The 20154-nt window shown below is 45.4% G+C and overlaps 1 protein-coding gene across 1 annotated transcript in view; it reads right to left on the bottom strand.

The window, feature by feature from the left end:
• Positions 1–20154, bottom strand: part of LOC138504744 (guanylyl cyclase-activating protein 2-like) — a 161768-nt gene that overhangs the window by 102444 nt on the left and 39170 nt on the right. The window contains exon 3 of the mRNA XM_069625264.1: positions 1584–1692. Coding sequence (XP_069481365.1) covers positions 1584–1692 — 109 coding nt within the window. The remainder of the gene's footprint in view (positions 1–1583; positions 1693–20154) is intronic.

Below are 20154 nucleotides of genomic sequence, written 5' to 3'. Positions count from 1 at the left end.
GACGCCCATAGAGGGCAAACGATGCCTGAGGCCAGGGAGGCCAGGCTGTTCCAGCCAGCCCGGCACCGCAAAACACCGGCGGGATATCATTAGTAGCACAGCTACACCGAAGAAAGTCTGCTGGAGCCCGAACATCAGGGAGTGGAGCCAGAATTGGGAGGGCCATGGCACAGCGGTGGAAACAGCACGACTGTCTGGAGCAAAGTAGAGCTCCAGCAGACAGTGTCTGCTAGAGCCCATGCTCAGGGAAGCCGCCACTAAATCACCAGCAATTATTATTAATAAAAAAGAGTCTCCAGGAAGGCCATAGCAACGACCCCACAAGCCCACCAGAAAATAGAAAGAGAAGGGAAGAAATAGTAGTAGAGAAGTCGTAGTAGCAGTAGATGGGGAATAGTAGTAGCAAGGAAGTTAGCGGTGGCAGAGGTGGTAGTAGTCGGAGTGGTAATGGTTTATGAGTGCTGGTAAGAGCGGAGAGATAATTGTAGTAGTAGGATAGTAGTGGGGAGGTATTCGAGGCAAGGAGACAGAGTAGAAGGAAGGAGGGAGAAGATAGCAATGGGGTAGCAGAATGGTAGTTTGAAGTGGTAGTTGTGAAATAAGAAGAGAAGTAATATGAGAGGGTCGAGGTAGGAAGGCAGAGTGTAATATCAGAGTGCAACATTGCAAGGACAGTAGCGTGGTGGGAGGAGAACATTGTGGCACCCAGTGTAGGAGAGGAACATGTAAGACTGTGCATGCCTGTGCATGCCTGACACCAGGGCGGAAGAAGGCACCATCTCTGACTCCCCTACAACACTAAGTGGGGCTAGGCGAAGGACAGCTAGAAGGACCCAGAGCCAACGTCTTAGGGAAACCATCAATAGCAAAAGGAAAAACCAGGCATATAAGTGGCACCAAGCTGTATCACTAACCGGGATTAGGGCTCCCTGGATTAGGAAGGTGGGAAAATACCAGGGAAGTGAAGAGAGAGAGGCACGGCACTAGCACCAAACTTCACCAAGATCCTGAATGTGCCCTAATCCTCCTGAGAAAACCTAACCATACTATTTGTAAAAATCGACACTAAACACCCTTGGGCCTACTTTAGGAGTCAGAGCGGTTATTAGTGGCGGACGTCTCGTCACTATAGTTATAGGCAGCCTGCTTGAGGAACAGCGTGCTACCTCACTTAGAGGTGTAGATAGACCTCCATCTCTCTGGTCATTTGTGCTTTCATGGCTGTGGGGCATAAATCATTGTCCATGGCAGGCAAACACATCCTATCCGGGCCTCCTGCAATGCAGCCCCATAGAATACTAATCTCTCTGAGGTTGCTGCTGCATGTTTAGAGCGAAATACCCCCCTTAGACACCTCCACTTCCTCGGGTCTCAGTAGTATTTAACACCACTGGCAAGGCCTCCTTTCTAGAGGGGGCAGGGGTTGTCCTTTCGAGGGGCTTGGCTCCTCTGTTCTTTCCTAAAAGGGGGGCTAGGCCCTGCCCTTTGTCCGTGGGGTCTTTTACATCCCAGGGTTACAAAAATCTATTACTCAATTGGTACATCAACACAAACACAAATTACATGTTAGATGCAATGATTACCATCTCCGTTTTCATCCACACTCTGAAAGATCCTTTCACAAACTTCGTCCGCACTGAGCACCTGGGCATCCAGGTCTTTCCGCCATCCTTTCTTCACATTGTAAATAGCCTACCACAGAAAACGACAAAACGATGTCATGGCAATGCACATACATCAATGGTATTGCTTCAAGAAAATAAACATACATGATCTGTCAATAAGAATGGGAATAATCTAGGAATGTACCCAACTGTACATATATTAGATATGTTTATTTAATTAATGTGATACACAGGAAGTCTCGGTTGCAAAGTAAAACAATTAATGCAACATGAGAAGTCAAAGCATGTAAAACATCTGAGAACAATCATTTTTATGTGGAATTCTTTACTCGAACTGCAATAAGAAGCTTAAAGACTCCTAATCTGGATAAAAGCATGTCCCTTACACAAAATTGTTTTAACGTGTTAATTGTCTTTTTTGCATTTTTATAAACTGGCTGAACTGATTGTATGAGAGAACACATGTAATCCCAATGGTGTTGTGAATTGATGTCTGGGCTGTTCCTTTTTTATATAATTGTTTATGTATGTATTCATTATTTATTTAATACGTTTAGATTCATTTGAAACCCGAAGAATCCTTTTGTCTAGATTACAATATTGTATTTTTGTAAAGCAGATTTCTCTATTTGGAAGTGCATATATGTTTGTGGTCATTAGTTAGTATTTAGTTGATTCCAACCCAATATACAAACTCTCTACAATGATCTTGGCTCTCGACTAGAAAGAGTGAACCTCATAATTTATGAAAGGTCAGTGAAAGTGGGTCTTGCTCCTTTCTATGGTGACCGAAGCAGTTGCAGTGTGGTAAGTGCCCCTTCCCTACCCCACCCCATCTCCAATATTTGGACTTTAATTTCTTTTCTTCCCCTTTTCTGGGGTCCTGTTGGCTTCTTTCCCTCCCATCCCCTTCCCTGTCCTCTTCCCACCCATCCAGCCCCGTTTGGTGCTTTCCAACAGGGGTACACACAGGGCTCTGTGAATTGAACCCAAGCCGCTCGCGTGCAGCCTCCGGTCCGTGAAAGCGGGTTCTGCACCATGCTATAGTGCCCAAGGCACTTGTAATGTGGTAAATGACTCCCCCTCCATTTCCCATCTTTGACCTTTAATTTCTTTCTTCCCCATCTTGGGGTTCACGTTGCCTTCTTTCCCTCCCAGTCTCTCCCCTGTACTCTTCCCACAACACTACCGCACATCCAGCCCCTGTTAGGTGCTTTCCAACCAGGATACACACAGTGATCTGTGCATCAGGCCCATGCCGCTCGTGTGCATCCTCAGTTCTGTGAAGGCGGGTCCTGCGTCATTGTATAGTGCCCAAGGCACCTGCAGTGTGGTAAGTGACTGCCACACTCTCCATCTCCCATCTTGGGCCTTTAGTTTTGTCTTTCCCTTTTCAGGGGTTCACGTTGCCTTCTTTCCCTCCCACCCCTTCCTCTGTCCTCTTTCCACCACACTCCCACCCATTCAGCCCCTGATTGGTGCTTTCCAACCAGGATACACACAGGCCTCTGTGCTTCGAGCCCAAGACGTTCGTGTGCATCCTCAGGTCTGTGATACGAGGTCCTGCATCATCCGACAGTGCCCAAGGCACTTGAAGTGCGGTAAGTGTCCACCCCGCTCTCCATCTCCCATCTTTGGCCTTTCATTTTCTTCTTTCCCCTTTTCTGGGTGTTGGAAAGGAAAGATTAAAGTTGGTTATCTCTTGCAAGATAGACTCATGGTCTTAATTCCCCAGAGGGGTGCATTTACTCTGGTTTGAGCGTGATCAGGGGGTACCCCAATGTATTTAAGGGGTACAAGTATGGCCTACCTTTCAGTGGTGACCCCTTGACGTGACCTCAGTCTTCCTCCGTACTTTGCCCAGGCCTAGGCACCAGGAAAAGAGCCACACCCAGCTATAGTGATTGTTCCCCTTAATCAAAAACCCCATGTATATTGAGCGACTTTAGTAGGAAGCAGGGCATGTCTCCAGAACGACAGGCCAGCTTCGGAACGGAGGAAACTCGAGTGAACAATGCCCACCTGAGTATAGTCTTGCAAGCGATAACAAAATAGGAACATGTATGTATGGTATTATGGTGATCTGAATGGTATTATGGTGATATGAATGATATTATGGTGATGTGGATGTTGTACAAAGTCAATGGAATAGATGGAATAGGACTTGGTGATGTATTATGGCATAGGACTTTTGGTGATGTAGTATTGGTGATGTAGTATAAAATAGGACTTTTGGTGAAAAGGAATAAGATTTGATAGGATAGATTGGAATCGATTTCAGGTAATGTGTAAAGGAGTAGATTGGATTAGAAGTGGGCCATGTATTGAAATTGTTACGTATTTCTGTTTTTCTACTTTTTATAATGAAAAGGGAACATCAGCATATATAAAAGACTGAGATGAAAGGGATTCCCCACCTATAAGGACTGGGAGGTAAGGGATCCTCAGCCATAACAGGTTCAGAAGGTAGTACCACACATTATTCTTCTTATGACGATAAAAGCAATAAGTGGTATTACAACAGTAGTGGCTCGGTATAAGGAACGGGCCTGGATGTTAGTCAGTTATTTTTTGCATATTTTCTCTTGCTGTCTTGTGTGGTAAAAAAGGAAGGAAGGTGGATGAGTCGCAGTGTGTGTGTGTGGGTGAAATCAAAGTGAGAAAAAGTAAGGGGGTGGGGAAAAAAGTGGGTTGATCTGTATTTTTGAAGCTGAAGCATAGCATTAGGGTTTAAATGAAACATTAGGGACGCGTGCACCATTATGGAGAAAGAAACTCCAATATAACACATGCATAGGGTTCTGCCACTGTGTTGTTAAAGAATAAATAAACAATGGATAGTAGAAACAAAGGAAAGGGGGACGTCATGCTCCTGGCCATCCATCTTTGTAGCAGCAAAATATGAAGGGAACAAGTCCCAAAAAAGAGAAGAGATTCTAGATCTCTGGCAATTAGTTGAGGATATGGAAGATCAGGAAGGTGAAAAAGAGATCCAATGTAAAGGGATATACCCTGTAATGCCTAAACCTGCAATAGGGTATAAAAACCCAGTCTATAAGCCTCTGGAGGTAGAAAGAGTGTCAACAGGATTATCAGGATTAGCAACTAGGGAGGGGACTCAAGAGCTTTTGCACCTCCATATAACCCATCCACAAGCTCTAATATGCCTGTAGCATTGGTGTACCCATAGGGTCCACAAGTAGACATAGACAACAAGTTAAAAGCATTGCAGGAAAGGTTGGTCAGGTTACAAGAACCTGAAGAAGTATCACCAGAAATAAGTGTACCAGTACAGAAAATAGGGGATTGAAAGTCAGGAGATTTTTTGTTTAGATTCAAACCTGGGGCAATAAGAAATATTTGCGTTGAAAAAGATGATGGGCAGAGGGTATGGGCGGTCCTGGGACAAGAAGTAGAGCAAACAAGGGATAATGGAGGGGACGATCAAGGTAGTAGAAATAATGAAGAGGCAAGGCAAGAAGGAGATCAATGAGAGGAGGTGGCGAGAAACTCATCCCTGCCACAAGAGGCAGTGAGGAGGGACAGACCAAAATATAGACCAGATTTAATCAGGGTAGTTCAAGATCAGAAGAATACTAAAGGGGTAGAAAACAAAACAGATATTCAGATGTCTCTAATACATAAAGTAGTAGGGATGACCTCAAATGGACAAAAATTATTTGACTATAGCTCTCCCCCAGCTTATAGCCGGAGCTAGTAAATGGATCTATGAATTTGAAAAACAAACAGCAGGGGTAGCCTTAGCACTAGGAGACTTACTGGTCACCATAGCTGGGGACCAGGCTGGGGACATATGGAGAAGCCTTTGATGAGGTACGGGCAAGGGTATGGACTGCCCTATGAAGGATATACCCAGATACCCCTGACTTACATTCTTTAATGCAGTGCACAATGGGTGATGATGAGGACCCAGATAGGTTTATTCTTAAGTTACAGGAAATGTGCCGAGTTGAGACAGTACCATTTTTCTATTTTATTGTAAAGAGGGGACTACCAGAAGAGGTCCAGAAGGCACTAGATACAATTGTGAGAATTGAAGCCAAAGGGTGGGCAGATACAAAGTATAAAAGTCCACAATTGTAAGGGAATCAAGGAGCGGGACAGGGAGACAGCCCAGAAGCGGCAAATTGACGAGGCAAAACTAGTGGAAAAGAAACTATAAGGTTGTCGTTCAAGCACCAGTGAAAGCACCGGCTCAGGGGGAAAGGACAGGAGATACTCAACAAATTGGAGATGCCACAACTACGGCACTATTGGGTGAAGGAGGACAGGGACACAATGGGGTGGGGGGAAGTACCCTAACCCACAATGGCAGTATGAAGGAGCACCAAGGGGAAAAGGATTTTGAGGAGAATGAGCAGGAGGCTTTGGGAGGATAGGGCCTCAGGGAGGAGGATTGGGAACATCACACTGCTGGTGTTGCGAGAAATGGGGGCATTTCTCAAGGGAATGTACGAACATGCCTGGGGTGAGATTTAAATATGGGCCATCACCTCCAGGCCAGGGATTCCAAGGGCCTCAAGGAAGGAGAGAACAGCAATTTGGTGAGGGGATCAAAATCAGTTCTCTTATGGGACTGACAGGCAAGGGCAACGTGGGCAAGAACTACAGCAGGGTGAGGGAACACAGTTTAACAGAATGGCAGGGGGAACAGACACCCCATTCCAAGGAGTTACAATGACAGGGGCTGCCCTTTTTTCATTCCCCAGGACAAATAAATATTCTGATTAGGACAGCCCACAGAAAGCACTTGCATGTCAAGTCCTACTAATAACCGCACACCCTGAAGAGAAGCCCTTGGCGGAGGAGGAAATAGGAAACAGGCAATTTATATTTATGGTAGATTCAGGTGAAACCAAATCATGCATCATGGAGGGGAACTTTCCATTATCAGGTAAAACTCTTTACTTGCAGGGATTCTCTGGGGGTATTTCTACAGTTCCATTAACTGAGGAGCTGGGTATAAAAGTACGTGCCCCCTTGTTATATTCAGAGAGTTCCCCTGTGAACTTGTTGGGTAGGGTTCTGCTCAGTACAATAAATATAACTGTATTATTCACAGATCAAGGGGTAGTGTGTTCCACTCCATGGGTGTGTGTAACTCAAGCAATGGTAATAATCAATGCAATAGCAAGTGAGTCAGTAGTACATGGGGTTCCTGTGGTCCCAGATATATTTTTTGTTATGGTATTAAGGTATTAGTAAATGCAGTGCCTCAAATTGTGACAAAGTGTTGGCAAGTACCTACAGATTATATTTTCTGATCCATGGTCCCACCCCAGATGGTGACAGGGACAATATTGTCATTAGATTTACAAGGACTAGTAGTGTCAGAAAAAGAGCAGTCCTAATTGGAACAGACCATGTTTGGTGCGAGTGGCGCACAATATTATGTATAGACCCGACAGTGTATTTAAAGAAAATGACTGATGAAGAGTTATTTGAGGACAGTGAACAAAATGGGGAGATTATTTTGGAATTCTGCATCGCCTATGATATCATGGTGCAGTATAGGGAGGTACAGTGCCCCCTGGTGGCAGTGGTGACACAGATGTTTGCATTTTTTGAGGAGGGCATGCGATATGTGCCAGCATAATTATGAACTGGTAATCCACATGAGTATGGGTTACTGAGAGAGGTAATCCCTGAACAGATTACATTAAAGTAAGGTGCTTAGCACAAATCATCCAGTATGTGGATGATCGGTTGGGATGTAGTGAAAATAAACATCAGTACAGGAGGGATTCTGTTGCATTATTGTAATTGCTTGCTCACCAAAGGGCACAAGGCAGATACAAAGAAGCTAAAATATTGCCAACAGGAGGGACTATACTTGGGACAACTCATTTTTGTAATAGGGAAAAATATTATCAGATAGGGCGGCGGCAATACGCACCACCCCTAAGCTCAGTACTGTGAAGGAAATGTAGAAGTTTTTTGGGCTTATGTAATTATTGTAGGGCATGGATTCTAGACTACGCAGTCTACACAAGGCCACTATTACAACATTTTCAGGGAAGGACAGAGGACTTAAAAGTACATTTTAATAGACTGGCAAAATGACTACACAATTTGAGGACTTAAGCTATTTTCACGGTCCCTGTTTTAGCAACTCCGGATTATATATCCTCAAATCAAATCAAATATACAGGAGTTTCATTTATTTTCCAACTCTGATGAACGGATCATCCATTGATGGAAGGAGACATATTATATGTTGATGGGTCATAAATAATTGACCTGGGGACTGGACGGTAGCACACAGGGGTGGTAGTGGCGTGCGGTAAAGGGGGGGGAATAGTGACCACCCCTGTAGAAAGCAAGACCACAGGTCCATACACATCCTTACCCATATTACAACTGGACCATTATTATCTGGGGAACTGATCAGCCCCAGGTTTAAAGGTCCAAATGAGGTGGTGTTCAGTACTCCCCTAGCCATCTGTATGAAGGAGTTAGATATTGGGTGCATCTCTTGGATGTCCTAAGAGCACCTGAGACAAGACAAAGTTTAGTAAGGGCATAGCCAAAGAAGAGACATTTTTGATGATCCATGCCAGGGCGGTGTGCACTGGCACACGTCTGCTTTTTCTTTTTTCTTTCTTTTTTCATTGTATTTTGTTTTTTTCTTTTGTCAATTTATTTGGAAGGTCCAGGACCTGGTCGGCCCTGGTGGAAAAAGGGTCTTCCCTCTTTCCCTTTCTGTCCCTCTCTTTGCCTCTCCTTCTCTCTCCCTCTCTCTTTCCCTCTCTCTCTTCCTCTCTTTCCCTCTCTTTCCCTCTCTCTCTCTCTCCCTCTCTCTCTCTCCCTCTCTTTCCCTTTTTCTTTCCCTTGCTCTCTCTCTTTCCCTCTATCTCTCCCTCTCTCTCTCCCTCTCTTTTGTTCTCTTTCTCTCCTTCTCTCTCTTTCTCTCCTTCTCTCTCTCTTTTTCTCCTTCTCTCTTTCTCTCTCTCTTTCTTTTTCTCTTTCTCTCTCTTTCTTGATAACCTTTTTTCTCCGCTCCAGGAATAAGTAAAGATGGCTGACCGACCTCTCTGTTATGTAGGGATAAAGTTAAAATACATTACATTCGTTTTAGAAATTATGTAGTGCCTCTTTTTAGTACTATGATGTTTTGTATGACACTGTTCATGGTTGTTGGGGTGGATGAAGGTATGTTTGTTATATGAAACTATGGTTGGGTAGATAAAGTCGAGGTCAACATCTCTGGCCTTGCGCCTCTGGTAATATCATCAATGATTGTGTCGCGTCTGTGTGAAAAGTGTTTTTTGGACGAACCACTACCCCTCCTCCGAGGCTTTAGACAAGTTGCTGAGAATTTCACACTGTGACTGCGCCACATCTATTGTCGAACTGATTTGAACCACTGAAATAATGTACTGACTACAATTCCATGACACATGTCTCCCATAGGAGGCCCTTTTGATTTACACACGTGTTTCGGCTCATTCCGAGCCTTTCTCAAAACAGGGCATATATTTTGATCATAAATCACTGTTATTGCCACAATGTAATTACAATTCACAAAATAGGACAGAGATATAGGGAGGGGTGAGGGTAGGATTGTTGGGTGAAAAATTAAAGAAAGAAATGAAAAAAGAAGAAAAAAAACAAAATCTCAAGTTAATTGCACAAATATATACATAGGTATATTGTTTAAAATAATGTACAGTAGGTAGTTGCCCAAAGAAGCTTATTGGCCCCCTTCTTGGTCCTGGTGTAAGTTACCTTACCTTACCTTAGTTACATATTTGTGATGTGATTGGCATGTGAGATTGAACGTGCAATTAACTCGATATTTTGTTTTTTTTCTTCTTCTTTCGTTTCTTTCTTTACTTTTTCACACAACAATCCTCCCCTCCCTATATCTCGGTCCTATTTCGTGAATTGTAATTACATTGTGGCAATAACAGTGATTTATGATCAAAATATATGCCCTGTTTTGAGAAAGGCTCAGAATGAGCCGAAACACATGTCAAAATTAAAAGGGACTCCTACGAGAGACATGTGACATGGAATTGTAGTCAGTACATTTTTTCAGTGGTTCAAATCAGTTCGACAATAGATGTGGCGCAGTCACAGTGTGAAATTCTCGGCAACATGTTTGTTATATGGGTGGCCATATAAAGGGGGGGTGGGGGGTGGACACCTGGAAAATAATGCTAGTATAAATATATGTATGAAACAAGAACGCAATCACAAAATGTTTCACTTTTTGCCGGTCACCCCTACAAGTTTTCTTAGACGTATGAAGGACATATGATTTATATAAGCGGTTGGGGTTTGACACTATTTCTGACATCTAGCGTTTAGAAACATTAAATAGTTGGTACTCTGATATGCGCATTACAGGAAGGAATATAGTCAATGAAAGTTGTTACGTGTGTGCACTTATCCCGCACACATCAGGGGCTCCTAAGGTTTTAGTTCCACATCCATTCCCAATTACAGAGGCATAATGCCCAGGACATCTTGCACTATAGGGGATAAAGGGCACGTTCCAGGCACATAGTGTGCAGTTGAGGAGCATTGATCTAGACCCAGCATTATACAATGGCAACACAAAATACTGCCAGTGTATACAAGGACCATATTTCTCCTTGGGAGGTTAATCAAATGACAATAACAAATGGCAGGGCACCACAGTGATGTGCCTGGCAGATCGGCTGATCGAGTACAGTGGAGAAGCAATATCCCAAATAGATATAATGTGTGCGCAAATATGGTCCCAACACATCACAAGGCTGACACGGATTGCAAAATGAAGAAGCGCATGCGAGTACATAGAGCCATAGACTCAATAAAGGAACAGTTCCTGGTGGCACAAACACACAGTGCAACCACACTCTTGTGATCCCTGATATGATGAAAGGTATGGCATCGGTGATGGAGTACTACTGGGTTTATGGCCAACAAGCCTACCTACACCTCCTGCCATCTTGCAGGTGCCAGTCTTCACTGGCCACCCTGCACTTAGTGCTACTGGTAATCCTGAAGAACAGCTGAAGGGAGAAGAAAGGCCTGTCAAGGTGCCAACAGCCACTCTAGCACCTAAAAAACCAGAAAGAAGCTTGCAGATCACACAAGAATTTGGTATGCTGCCAGAATAAGAACAATTTCAACGGCGGGGAAGAAAGAAGAGATCAAACTGTCTCAAAAGACTCTTACGCACTGCTCAGAGGAAACCTAACGAGTATCAGCTTTTTAGCCCAGCAGAGACTTTCTTTTTATCTTTTTTGGCTCCTGGGGTACAAGCAGCTGCTGCACTTTTCTACCCCCGGAGGATGCTCAGAATGGGTCACTATCCCACGTCATCAAGACGGTGCCCAATCTAGGTGTTCAAATGAAGAAAGAAGGCTATCGCTTGCCTTTGATGGTGTCTTGTCAAGGCTGGAGACAGCAGTAAAAATAGTGGTTCCTGTGATCGTGTTCTTCTTGGTTCTCTTCTGCATGTGCCAAAGGGGTCTCCGATGATGTGTTCCTATAGTCCCTAATAGTGCAAAGATGATGGTATCAATTGGGGGATCTAAAACAACTTGCCATACAATAAACAGCGAAACTCATACTAATATGTCTGGGGTTATAGATATGTCGGGTAGGGATGAGTTTGTTACTGTAGAAGTAATGAAAGGGTGGAAAGTTGGGAAGGAGCCTATTGCTTTTACTTCATCCCCAACTTTCCCAAGTGATTTAGAATTAGGCAAGACTTCTGTTAACTGTTTTCTAAGCACTACAAGGGTCTAGGGGGGAGGAGGGTCACTAAATAAAGATAGGTAGGATTTAAATATAAGGCACAAATAATTATTTAGCTGAATATATTTGTAAAACTGTTAAACGGTAGTCATCTTTGCTAAAAGCACACAGTAAATGCAGCCTGTGCTAAAGGTAGACTACAGGCAGGCTGGCAGAGCACACAGTGGCTGGGCAGCTGTTCCTGTCCATCAAAAGCCCATGCAGACTATGAATAGGAGAATGTACATGTTCATGCACACAATGCAACATTATGTGAAAACAGGTTTTTTTTGTAGAAATGACTGGACCAGATAAAATATAATTTTATTGAATGAAGTGTTGAGAGAATGGCGGGAAGATGTGTTTATGGAAGAATGTTTATAACATAACAAATTATGCTAAGTAAGAGCTACCATGTATTCCTGCAGAGGCAGCAGTATGTTAAAGTAGGTTGGTCTAAATGTAAACCTGGCCATGCAACACTGGAGACTACAGCATCACTTGTATGGCAAGAAGAACAGTTTTGGATGAGCTCTGCCGGAATCCAGTGACCAAGTTGAAGAGTATTTAAAGGCGCCTAGTTGCCATTTAGTCTGCAGGAGCCAGCCAAGGAAGACAGAATGCTGGTCGGAATGACAGAGTCCTCTGCCATTCCCCCAATCCTCATCTTTGTAAAGATTTAAGTTTGTTATCTCTTGCAAGATAGACCGATGGCCTGAATTCCTTAGAGTGGTGCATTTACTCTGGTTTTAGTGTGATCGGGGGTACCCCAATGTATTTAAGGAGTACAAGTATGGCCTACCTTTCATGGGGTATTATTGCCTTCTTTCCCTCCCACTCCCCCTCCTTTCCTCTTCCTACCCATACAGCCCCTGAATGGTGCTTTCCAACCATAATACACACAGGGCTCTGTGCATCGAGCACAAGCCACTTGTGTGCAGCATCAGGTCCTTGAAAGTTGGTCCTCTACCATTCTATAGTGCCCAGGCACATGGAGTGTGGTAAGTGTCCACCCTGTCCCCATAACTGGCCTTTAATTTCTTTCTTTTCCCTTTTCCAGTGTCCCGTTGCCTTCTTTCCCTCCTACTCCCTCCCCTGTTCTTTTCCTGCCCCACTCCCTCCCATATAGCCCTTAATTGGTACTTTCCAACCAGGATACACACAGGGATCTGTGCATTGAGACCAAGTTGCTCGTGTGCTGCCTCAGGTCTGTGAAAGCAGGTCCTGCACCATTCTATAGTGCCCAAGAAACTTGAAGTGCAGGAAGTGCCCCCTGCCCCCAGATCTCCCACCTTTGGCCTTTAATTTCTTTCTTTCTTTCCCCTATTCCAGGGTTCCATTGCTTTCTTTCCCTTCCACTCCCTCCCCTGTCCTCTTCCCGCCCCTCTCCCATCTATCCAGCCCCTGATTGGTGCGATCCAACCAGGATACACACAGGGCTCGGTGGATCCAGCCCAAGCCGTTCGCGTGCAGCCTCGGGTCTCAGAAAGTGTGTCCTGTGCCATTCTATAGTGCCCGGGACACCTGGAGTGCAGTAAGTGCCCCCCCCACCCTCCATCTCCCATCTTTGACCTTTAATTTCTTTCTTTCACCTTCTCCGGGTCCTGTTGCCTTCTTTCCCTCCCATTCTCTCCCCTGTCCTCTTCCCGCCCCACTCCTGCCCATCCAGCCCCTGATTGGTGCTTTCCAACAAAGATACACACAGTGCTCTGTGCATCGAGCCCAAGCTGCTTGTGTGCAGCCTCAGGTCAGTGAAATTCTATAGTGCCTGATGGCACTTGCAGTGCAGTAAGTGTCCCCCCACCCCGCCCTCCATCTCCCATCTTTGGCCTTTCATTTCTTTCTTTCACATTCTCTGTTGTCCCATTGCCTTCTTTACCTCCCAGTCCTTTCACTGTCCTTGTCCCACCCCACTCCTGCCCATTGAGCCCCTAATTGGTGCTTTCCAACCAGGGTACACACAGTGCTCTGTGCATCAAGCCCAAGCCGCTCGTGTGCAGCCTCAGGTCAGTGAAAGCGGGTCCTTGCGTCATTCTGTAATGCCCGAGGCACTTGAAGTGCGGTAAGTGTCCCCCCGCCCTCAATCGCCCATCTTTGGACTTTAATTTTCTTTTTCCCTTCTCTGGGGCCTATTGCCTTCTTTCCCTCCCACTCCCTTCACTCTCCTCTTTCCACCCCACTCCCACCCACCCAACCCCTGATTGTTGCTTTCTGATCAGGATACACAAAGGGCTATTTGTGAAAGCGGTTCCTGCGCCATTCTATAGTGCCTGGGACTCCATGCCTTATTTGTATGTTTATAAAAGATGGCTTGAAAAGTACACAATTCAAGCCATCTTTTATAAAGCTTTGCTGATGGACAAAGACGCCTCAGACTTTGTCCGTCGTCAAAGCTTTATAAAAGATGGATTGAATTGTGGGCTTTTCAAGCCATCTTTTATAAACACAGAAATATTTCTATGTTTAAAATAGATGGCTTGAAAAGTTCGCAAACCATAAGGTACGCACACAAATATATAAATGCTATATATTTGTGTGCATACCTTACTATGGTACACACGCCATAGTAAGGCACACAAACAAATATAGAAATGTAAGCATTTTCCTTCGGAAGCTCAAGTCAAAGTTGGTTGACTGGGGTCCCCTGACTATATCCTGGCTGGGTCGGGTTAATGTATTAAAAATGGCCATTCTACCCAGTTTGATCTATTGTTTTTCGGTTCTTCCAGTTCCGGTTCCAACATCCTTCTTTAAAGCACTCCAGAAATTGACCCAGGAGTTCATCTGGTCCCATAAAAGACCGAGGCTTGCTGCTTCGCTAATGTGTGCTCTCCCAACAAGGGGTGGCATGGGCGAGCTGGACTTCAGGGCTTATTACTTGGCGGCGCAGCTCCGCGTCATTAGGGATTGGCAGAGGGATGACAGGGAGAAGGTGTGGAGGCCGATGGATAGGGCTGTGGCTGGAGGGAACCTTGAGGGAATACTGTGGTTGCCGAAACCTGATAGGCCTATTCAAATGTAGTGTAGTGTTATAACCACGACCACTGGACAGGCTTGGGACCAAGCAATAAAACGAGCGCACATCACTTCCTTCCCCTCCCTTCTATACTCCCTTGCATGGCAATCCGCAGTTTACACCAGCATATGCTTGTGAATCGGCCTTCAGTATCTGGCATCAAGGGGGGTGTAGAATGGTGAGAGATATGTTGGTCGGCGATGAGGTTAAATGCTTTGAGCAGTGCAAGACCGACTTTGGCATAGGGGAGAGGCAGAGGCTTTCCTACCTCCAGCTGAGACACTGGTTATCTCACCCGTCGATTAAACTCGCCAGGTTCCGCCCTCTCACTCTGTTTGAAAAATACCTAGACACGAACTCGGGGGATAAAGGGATTGTGGCTTCGATCTACAAACACATCAAGTTAGGAGAAGTCCTGTCATCTAGAAGTTATGTGAAGATGTGGGAGGGCGACACTGGAATGGTGATCACAGAGCCGGCTTGGGCAAATCTCTGGTCGCAGATTCCCAAACTTACAAGGTCAATTCAAATTCGGAAATGTGGCTGAAATTGATGTTCCAATGGCACCTGACCCCAGTCAGGTTAAATAAAATATTTCCCGATGTGTCTAAGATGTGCTGGAGGGAGTGCGGGGCAGAGGGCACCTGGGCCCATATTTGGTGGGAATGTCCAAAAATTGACAATTTCTATGTCCAGGTTCAAAGGGCGGTTACCCAGGTCTTAGGAGTCAGGGTGGGCCAAAACAGAGGGTTGGATTTGATGGGCTTAAACGGGGTCTTAGCAACCCTCACGGTGAAGGCAGATTGCAAGCTCTACGTGATGATGATGATGGCGGCGGCCCTGGTATTGGCTCGGAAATGGAAATCTAAAGACCCACCACAGGAACACGAATGGATGGTTCAACTCTGGTCGCTGGTCGCCTTGGAATGGCTTACTTACTCCATCCAGGGATACCATTTGAGGTTTGTTTCGGACTAGTCCAATTTACTGTCCTATCTAACAGCAGGGCCTGCCGGGTTTGGTGTCCCAAGGCTATGGAGCTCCTTGGCATAATTGCTCCGCAAGACGAATCAGACTTGTGAGGGAATGGTGTGGAACAGCCATTATTCGGACCTGTGAAGTTGATCTAATTTGCATTGGATACTGCTGGTTGGGGGAGGGTTAGGTGGGGAGGGGTTGAGGGGGGGTGGGGTTGGGGGGGGCCTGTTGGTTTTCTGTATTTTGATTAAAACTGCTTATAAAAACTTATGTGAAAAATGTAAGCATTTATATATTTATGTGCATACCTTACTATGGTTTGTGTACTTTGCAAGCCATCTTCTATAAACATATAAATATGTAACATATTTCTATGTTAATAAACGCTGGCTTGCATAGTAAACAAACCGTAATAAGGTACGCACACAAATATATACATGCTTACATATATTGATATATTTGTTTGCGTAACTTTCAGGCCACGGCCATCCTGCAAGTCACACCCTCAAATGAGGGCCCCCCTCGATTTCTTATCCACTTAAAGCCCAGTGCCTATCCATCAGAAGCACAGAAAGTACCTGAGGTTCGCAGTTGGCCGTTCTCATTCACAGTTTCGGGTTCTTTCATTCAGGCTCACATCAGCCCAGATGGTTTTCAACAGGCTTATGGCAGTGGTGGCAAGCCTAAGGAGGGAGGGGATTCACATCTACCCATACCTGGACTACTGGTTGATCAGGGTTGTTTCTCCGGAACAGTCTCAGAGCCATCTCAGTCGCACCTGCCACTTCCTCCATGAGCTGGGTTTCTCCCTGAACTTCAAGAAGTCCCACTTGACACCTTCACAGAAGCTTCAATTTATTGGAGCAGTCCTGGATTCAGCCCCGGGAAAAGCTTTGCCACCCAAGTTAAGGGATCATCATCTCTTGCAGATGGTCCAAACATTCCAGAGTGCCCAACGTCTTCCGGCCTACGACTTCCTAAGGTTGGCATCCTGCATTTTTCTGGTACCAGAAGCCCGTCTGAGAATGAGATCCCTTTCATTGGGCTCTCAGATCCCAGTGGTCTCAATTCTCCGGCAGAATGACGGACCTTCTCCAGGTCCCGACAGAGGTCGCCCAGGATCTCCTTTGGTGGCTCAGCCGAAAGGATGTGATGAGAGGAGAACCTTTTTGCCAACCATGGCCGGAGATGACAGTTGTGACAGACGCCACCCTCACATGAAAGACCTTTCAATAAGCGGACACTGGTCTCAGTCAGAGTCCAGACTCCATATCAGCCTGTTAGAGCTGAGGGCAATTAGACTAGCGCTGATGGCCTTCCTGCCCTCAATACGGGGGAAGAGTGTCCTGATAATGACAGACAACACAGTGGCCATGCACTACCTCAACAAGATAGGGAGTGTAGGGTCACTGCCCCTCTGCAGAGAGGCAATCCAGCTCTGGTTCTGGGCAGAGAGAGAAGGAATCACTCTTCAGGAAGTTCATCTAGCCAGAGAAAAGAACACAGCAGCGGACGCTCTGAGCAGGCAGAGCACATTCTCTCATGAGTGGGAGTTGGCTCAGGAAGTCCTTCTGGAGATCTTTTCCCTTTGGGGAACCCCTCAAGTGGATCTGTTTGTGACCAGTGTCAACCGGAAGTGTGAGCTGTTCTGCTCCAGGGAATTTCCACAAAGAGGAGCTCTAAGGGACGTGTTTGTAGTGAACTGGGAGTTTCCACTTCTGTATGTGTTTCCAGCAGTCCCTGTCATTCCTCACGTGATCAGGAGGTTGAGGATGTTTGGGAATCCATGATCCTCATTGCTCCCGATTGGGCCAGGAGAACGTGGTACCTGGACTTTCTGGAAATGGCCATCTGCCCTCCAATTCGTCTTCCCCAAAGAGTGGACCTTCTCTCGCAAGGAGGAGGTCGAATTCTTCACCCAGAGATTAGGACTTTCAATCTTCACGCCTGGTGTCTAAAAGGGTGAGATATAAGGATTGGGACCTTCTGGATGACATAATGGAGGTATTGCTTTCAGCTAGGAAAGTAGCAACTCAATCCTTGTACCAATGCTGCTGGAATAAGTGCTGTAGCTGGTGCAGGGAAAAGAAACTTGATCCTTTCACATGTAAACGCCCCCATGTTTTGTCTTTCTTGCTACACTTAACCCATTCTGGGTTACAATTGGCCACGGTGAAGGGCTACTTAGCGGCATTATCAATCTTCAAGAGATCTCCGGATGAGGGATTGTACTTCAAGGTGCTGATTGTGGTACAATTTCTTAAGGGCCTAACAAATTTGTTCCCGCCTACACCCTTCATCGTACCATCATGGGATTTAAATCTAGTACTAAGATGTCTTTTTAAATCTAGTACTAAGATGTCTTACGGGAGCTCCATTTGAGCCCTTGCATTCGTGTCCTTTAACGATGCTCACCATGAAAACAGCCTTTTTGGTAGCTATCACATCTGCTCGTAGGGTAAGTGAGCTGCAAACCCTGTCTTCCAAACCATCTTTCACATCCTTTTCCAAGGACAGCATGGTTCTAAGAGTTCAGTCATCTTTCCTCACGAAATATTGTGTCAGAGTTTCACCCGGCACAACGTATTGTGGTACCAACCTTTTATCCACCTCCTCACCCATCAAAGAAGGAGGAGAGACTGCATTGTCTGGACCTGAAAAGGGTATTAAGCTACTACATTACATGAACGGCAAGTGTTTGTCAAGATGACCAGCTCTTCATTGGTTACGCTGGTCAAGGATTAGGCTTGGTGGTCACAAAACAATCTCTGGATTGATTGTCATGTGCTTATCAGAATGCTACTCATTGGCAGCCAAAGATTCCCCTGAAGGTTTGAGGGAGCATTCCACTAGAGGGGTGGCTGCTTCCTCGGCTCTGGAAAGAGGTGTGACAGTGCGGGACATTTGCAGAGTGGCAACCTGGTCGTCCCTTCATATGTTCAGTACATTTTACTATGTAGACTCTTTATCAGGAGAGGAAGCAACATTTGGCAAAGCTGTCCTTCATAATATAAACACATAGGTACATTCTTGGCACCGACTTCCTAACACAAACTACTTTGGGAATCTATCAAAGATAAGGACTACATGGGAGGACACAATCCATTCGAAGAACAAGTTACTTACCCGTGGTAATGTTCTTTCAACTGGATGTTCCTCCCACGTATTCGCAACACCCTATATCATACATACACTGAAGTAGGGTGCGCCGGTACACTATGTAATACCATATCCAGGGGCTTGTCAACAATGCATGCTAGGATCATAGTACTACTCTCTATACAGGGCATAAAGAACACAGATGTCTAATTATCGTAGGGGCTGGCCATATCTTGATTTTGGCAAACCAGGTATTGGTGTAGGCAGGCCTTACTTGGCTTTGGCGGTCTTAGTTTAGTTTAGTTTAGTTTATTTAATTGTAAAGCGCACCTAACCCTCGGGTAACTGGGTGCATAGGCTTGATACAGGGTTACAAAGGCAATCAGGGATGACATAAAGGAGGACTACAAGTGCTAGCCGCCTCAGAGTTACAGATTAGGCAGCGTACATGGTTACATAGACAATCAGAAATTAAATACTGGTAGAGTACAGGGAAAAGGCAGACTCGGAGTTACAAATTGAGCGGCATACATGTGAATATGGGTGACATACATGTGAGTACAGGTAAGTGCTGGGAGTTAGTAGCGACGCAGGCCAGTGGCAAGGGGCAGTTAAAGAGCCTTGTTTGTAAGCCAGTTTTTTACTTTAGTTTTGAAAGGCCAGAAAGATTGTTTGGTTCTGATCGCGAGGGGGAGCGAGTTCCAGTATTTGGCAGCTTGAACTGGGAAGCTAGCTCTTCCAGCAGTTTTGAGGTTGAACCTTGGGGTGCTAAGGCAGTGTGAATAGAAGGATCTGGTAGGTCTGGCTGGTTGATTTCTGGAGAATTTGTCTGAGAGGTATTTTGGTGCAGTGTTAGCGAGACATTTGTGCGTGATAACAAGCATGCGCAGCTGGATCCTGTCGCGAATCGGGAGCCAGTGGGTGTCCTGTCTGATGCTTGATATGTGGTGAGATCTGGGAATATTTAGTGCTGCCCTCAACAAGTTATTCTGAAGGACCTGCAGTCTATTACGGTTGCGTTCAGAAGAACCTAGGAATAGAAAGTTGCAGTAATCCAGCTTATTTAGGACTAGTGCCCTGGCTAGCGTGATGAAACTGTTTGGAGACAAGTAGGATTTGCATGCATTGATGAGCTTATTGGTGTGAGCAGATGTGGAGGCAGTGGCACTCACTTGTCTCTTGAGTGATAGAGTGGAGTCCAGATAGACTCCCAAGGTCTTCACCTCTTTGGCTACTTTAATGATGTTGCCGTCGATGTTGAAAGACGAGTAGCAGGGGTCAAGTTTGTTTAGGCGGGCTTGAGTCCCAATAATCAAGAGTTCTGTCTTGTCGTCATTGAGACACACACTGTGGGAAGCCATCCAGGCCTGTATTTCCTGGTAGATTTCATTTATCAAGTGAGATTCATTCTCATAGCAACCAGTGAGCGTAATGAGAACCTGTGTTTCATTGGCATAGTTTATATAGGCGACACCCAAATCATCAAGAGGGTCAAAGAGAAGCTTAGTGAATATGTTATAAAGCGTTGGGGGGACGCAGGAACCCTGGGGTACTCCACACGTGATGGGGACTGGCTCCGCTGAGGCTGAGGGTGCGAAGACTCTAGTGGTTCAGTTTGATAAGAAGGATTGGCTCCAATTTGATGCTTTTGGGGAGAAGACAGCAGCTGTAGTTAGGTGTTCC

Source organism: Ambystoma mexicanum, chromosome 11, assembly GCF_040938575.1.
Source record: "Ambystoma mexicanum isolate Mex_15411 chromosome 11, UKY_AmexF1_1, whole genome shotgun sequence".
Taxonomy (NCBI): domain Eukaryota; kingdom Metazoa; phylum Chordata; class Amphibia; order Caudata; family Ambystomatidae; genus Ambystoma; species Ambystoma mexicanum.
The sequence above is the reverse complement of the archived record's forward strand: the minus strand, read 5'-3'. Positions and strand labels throughout refer to the sequence as shown.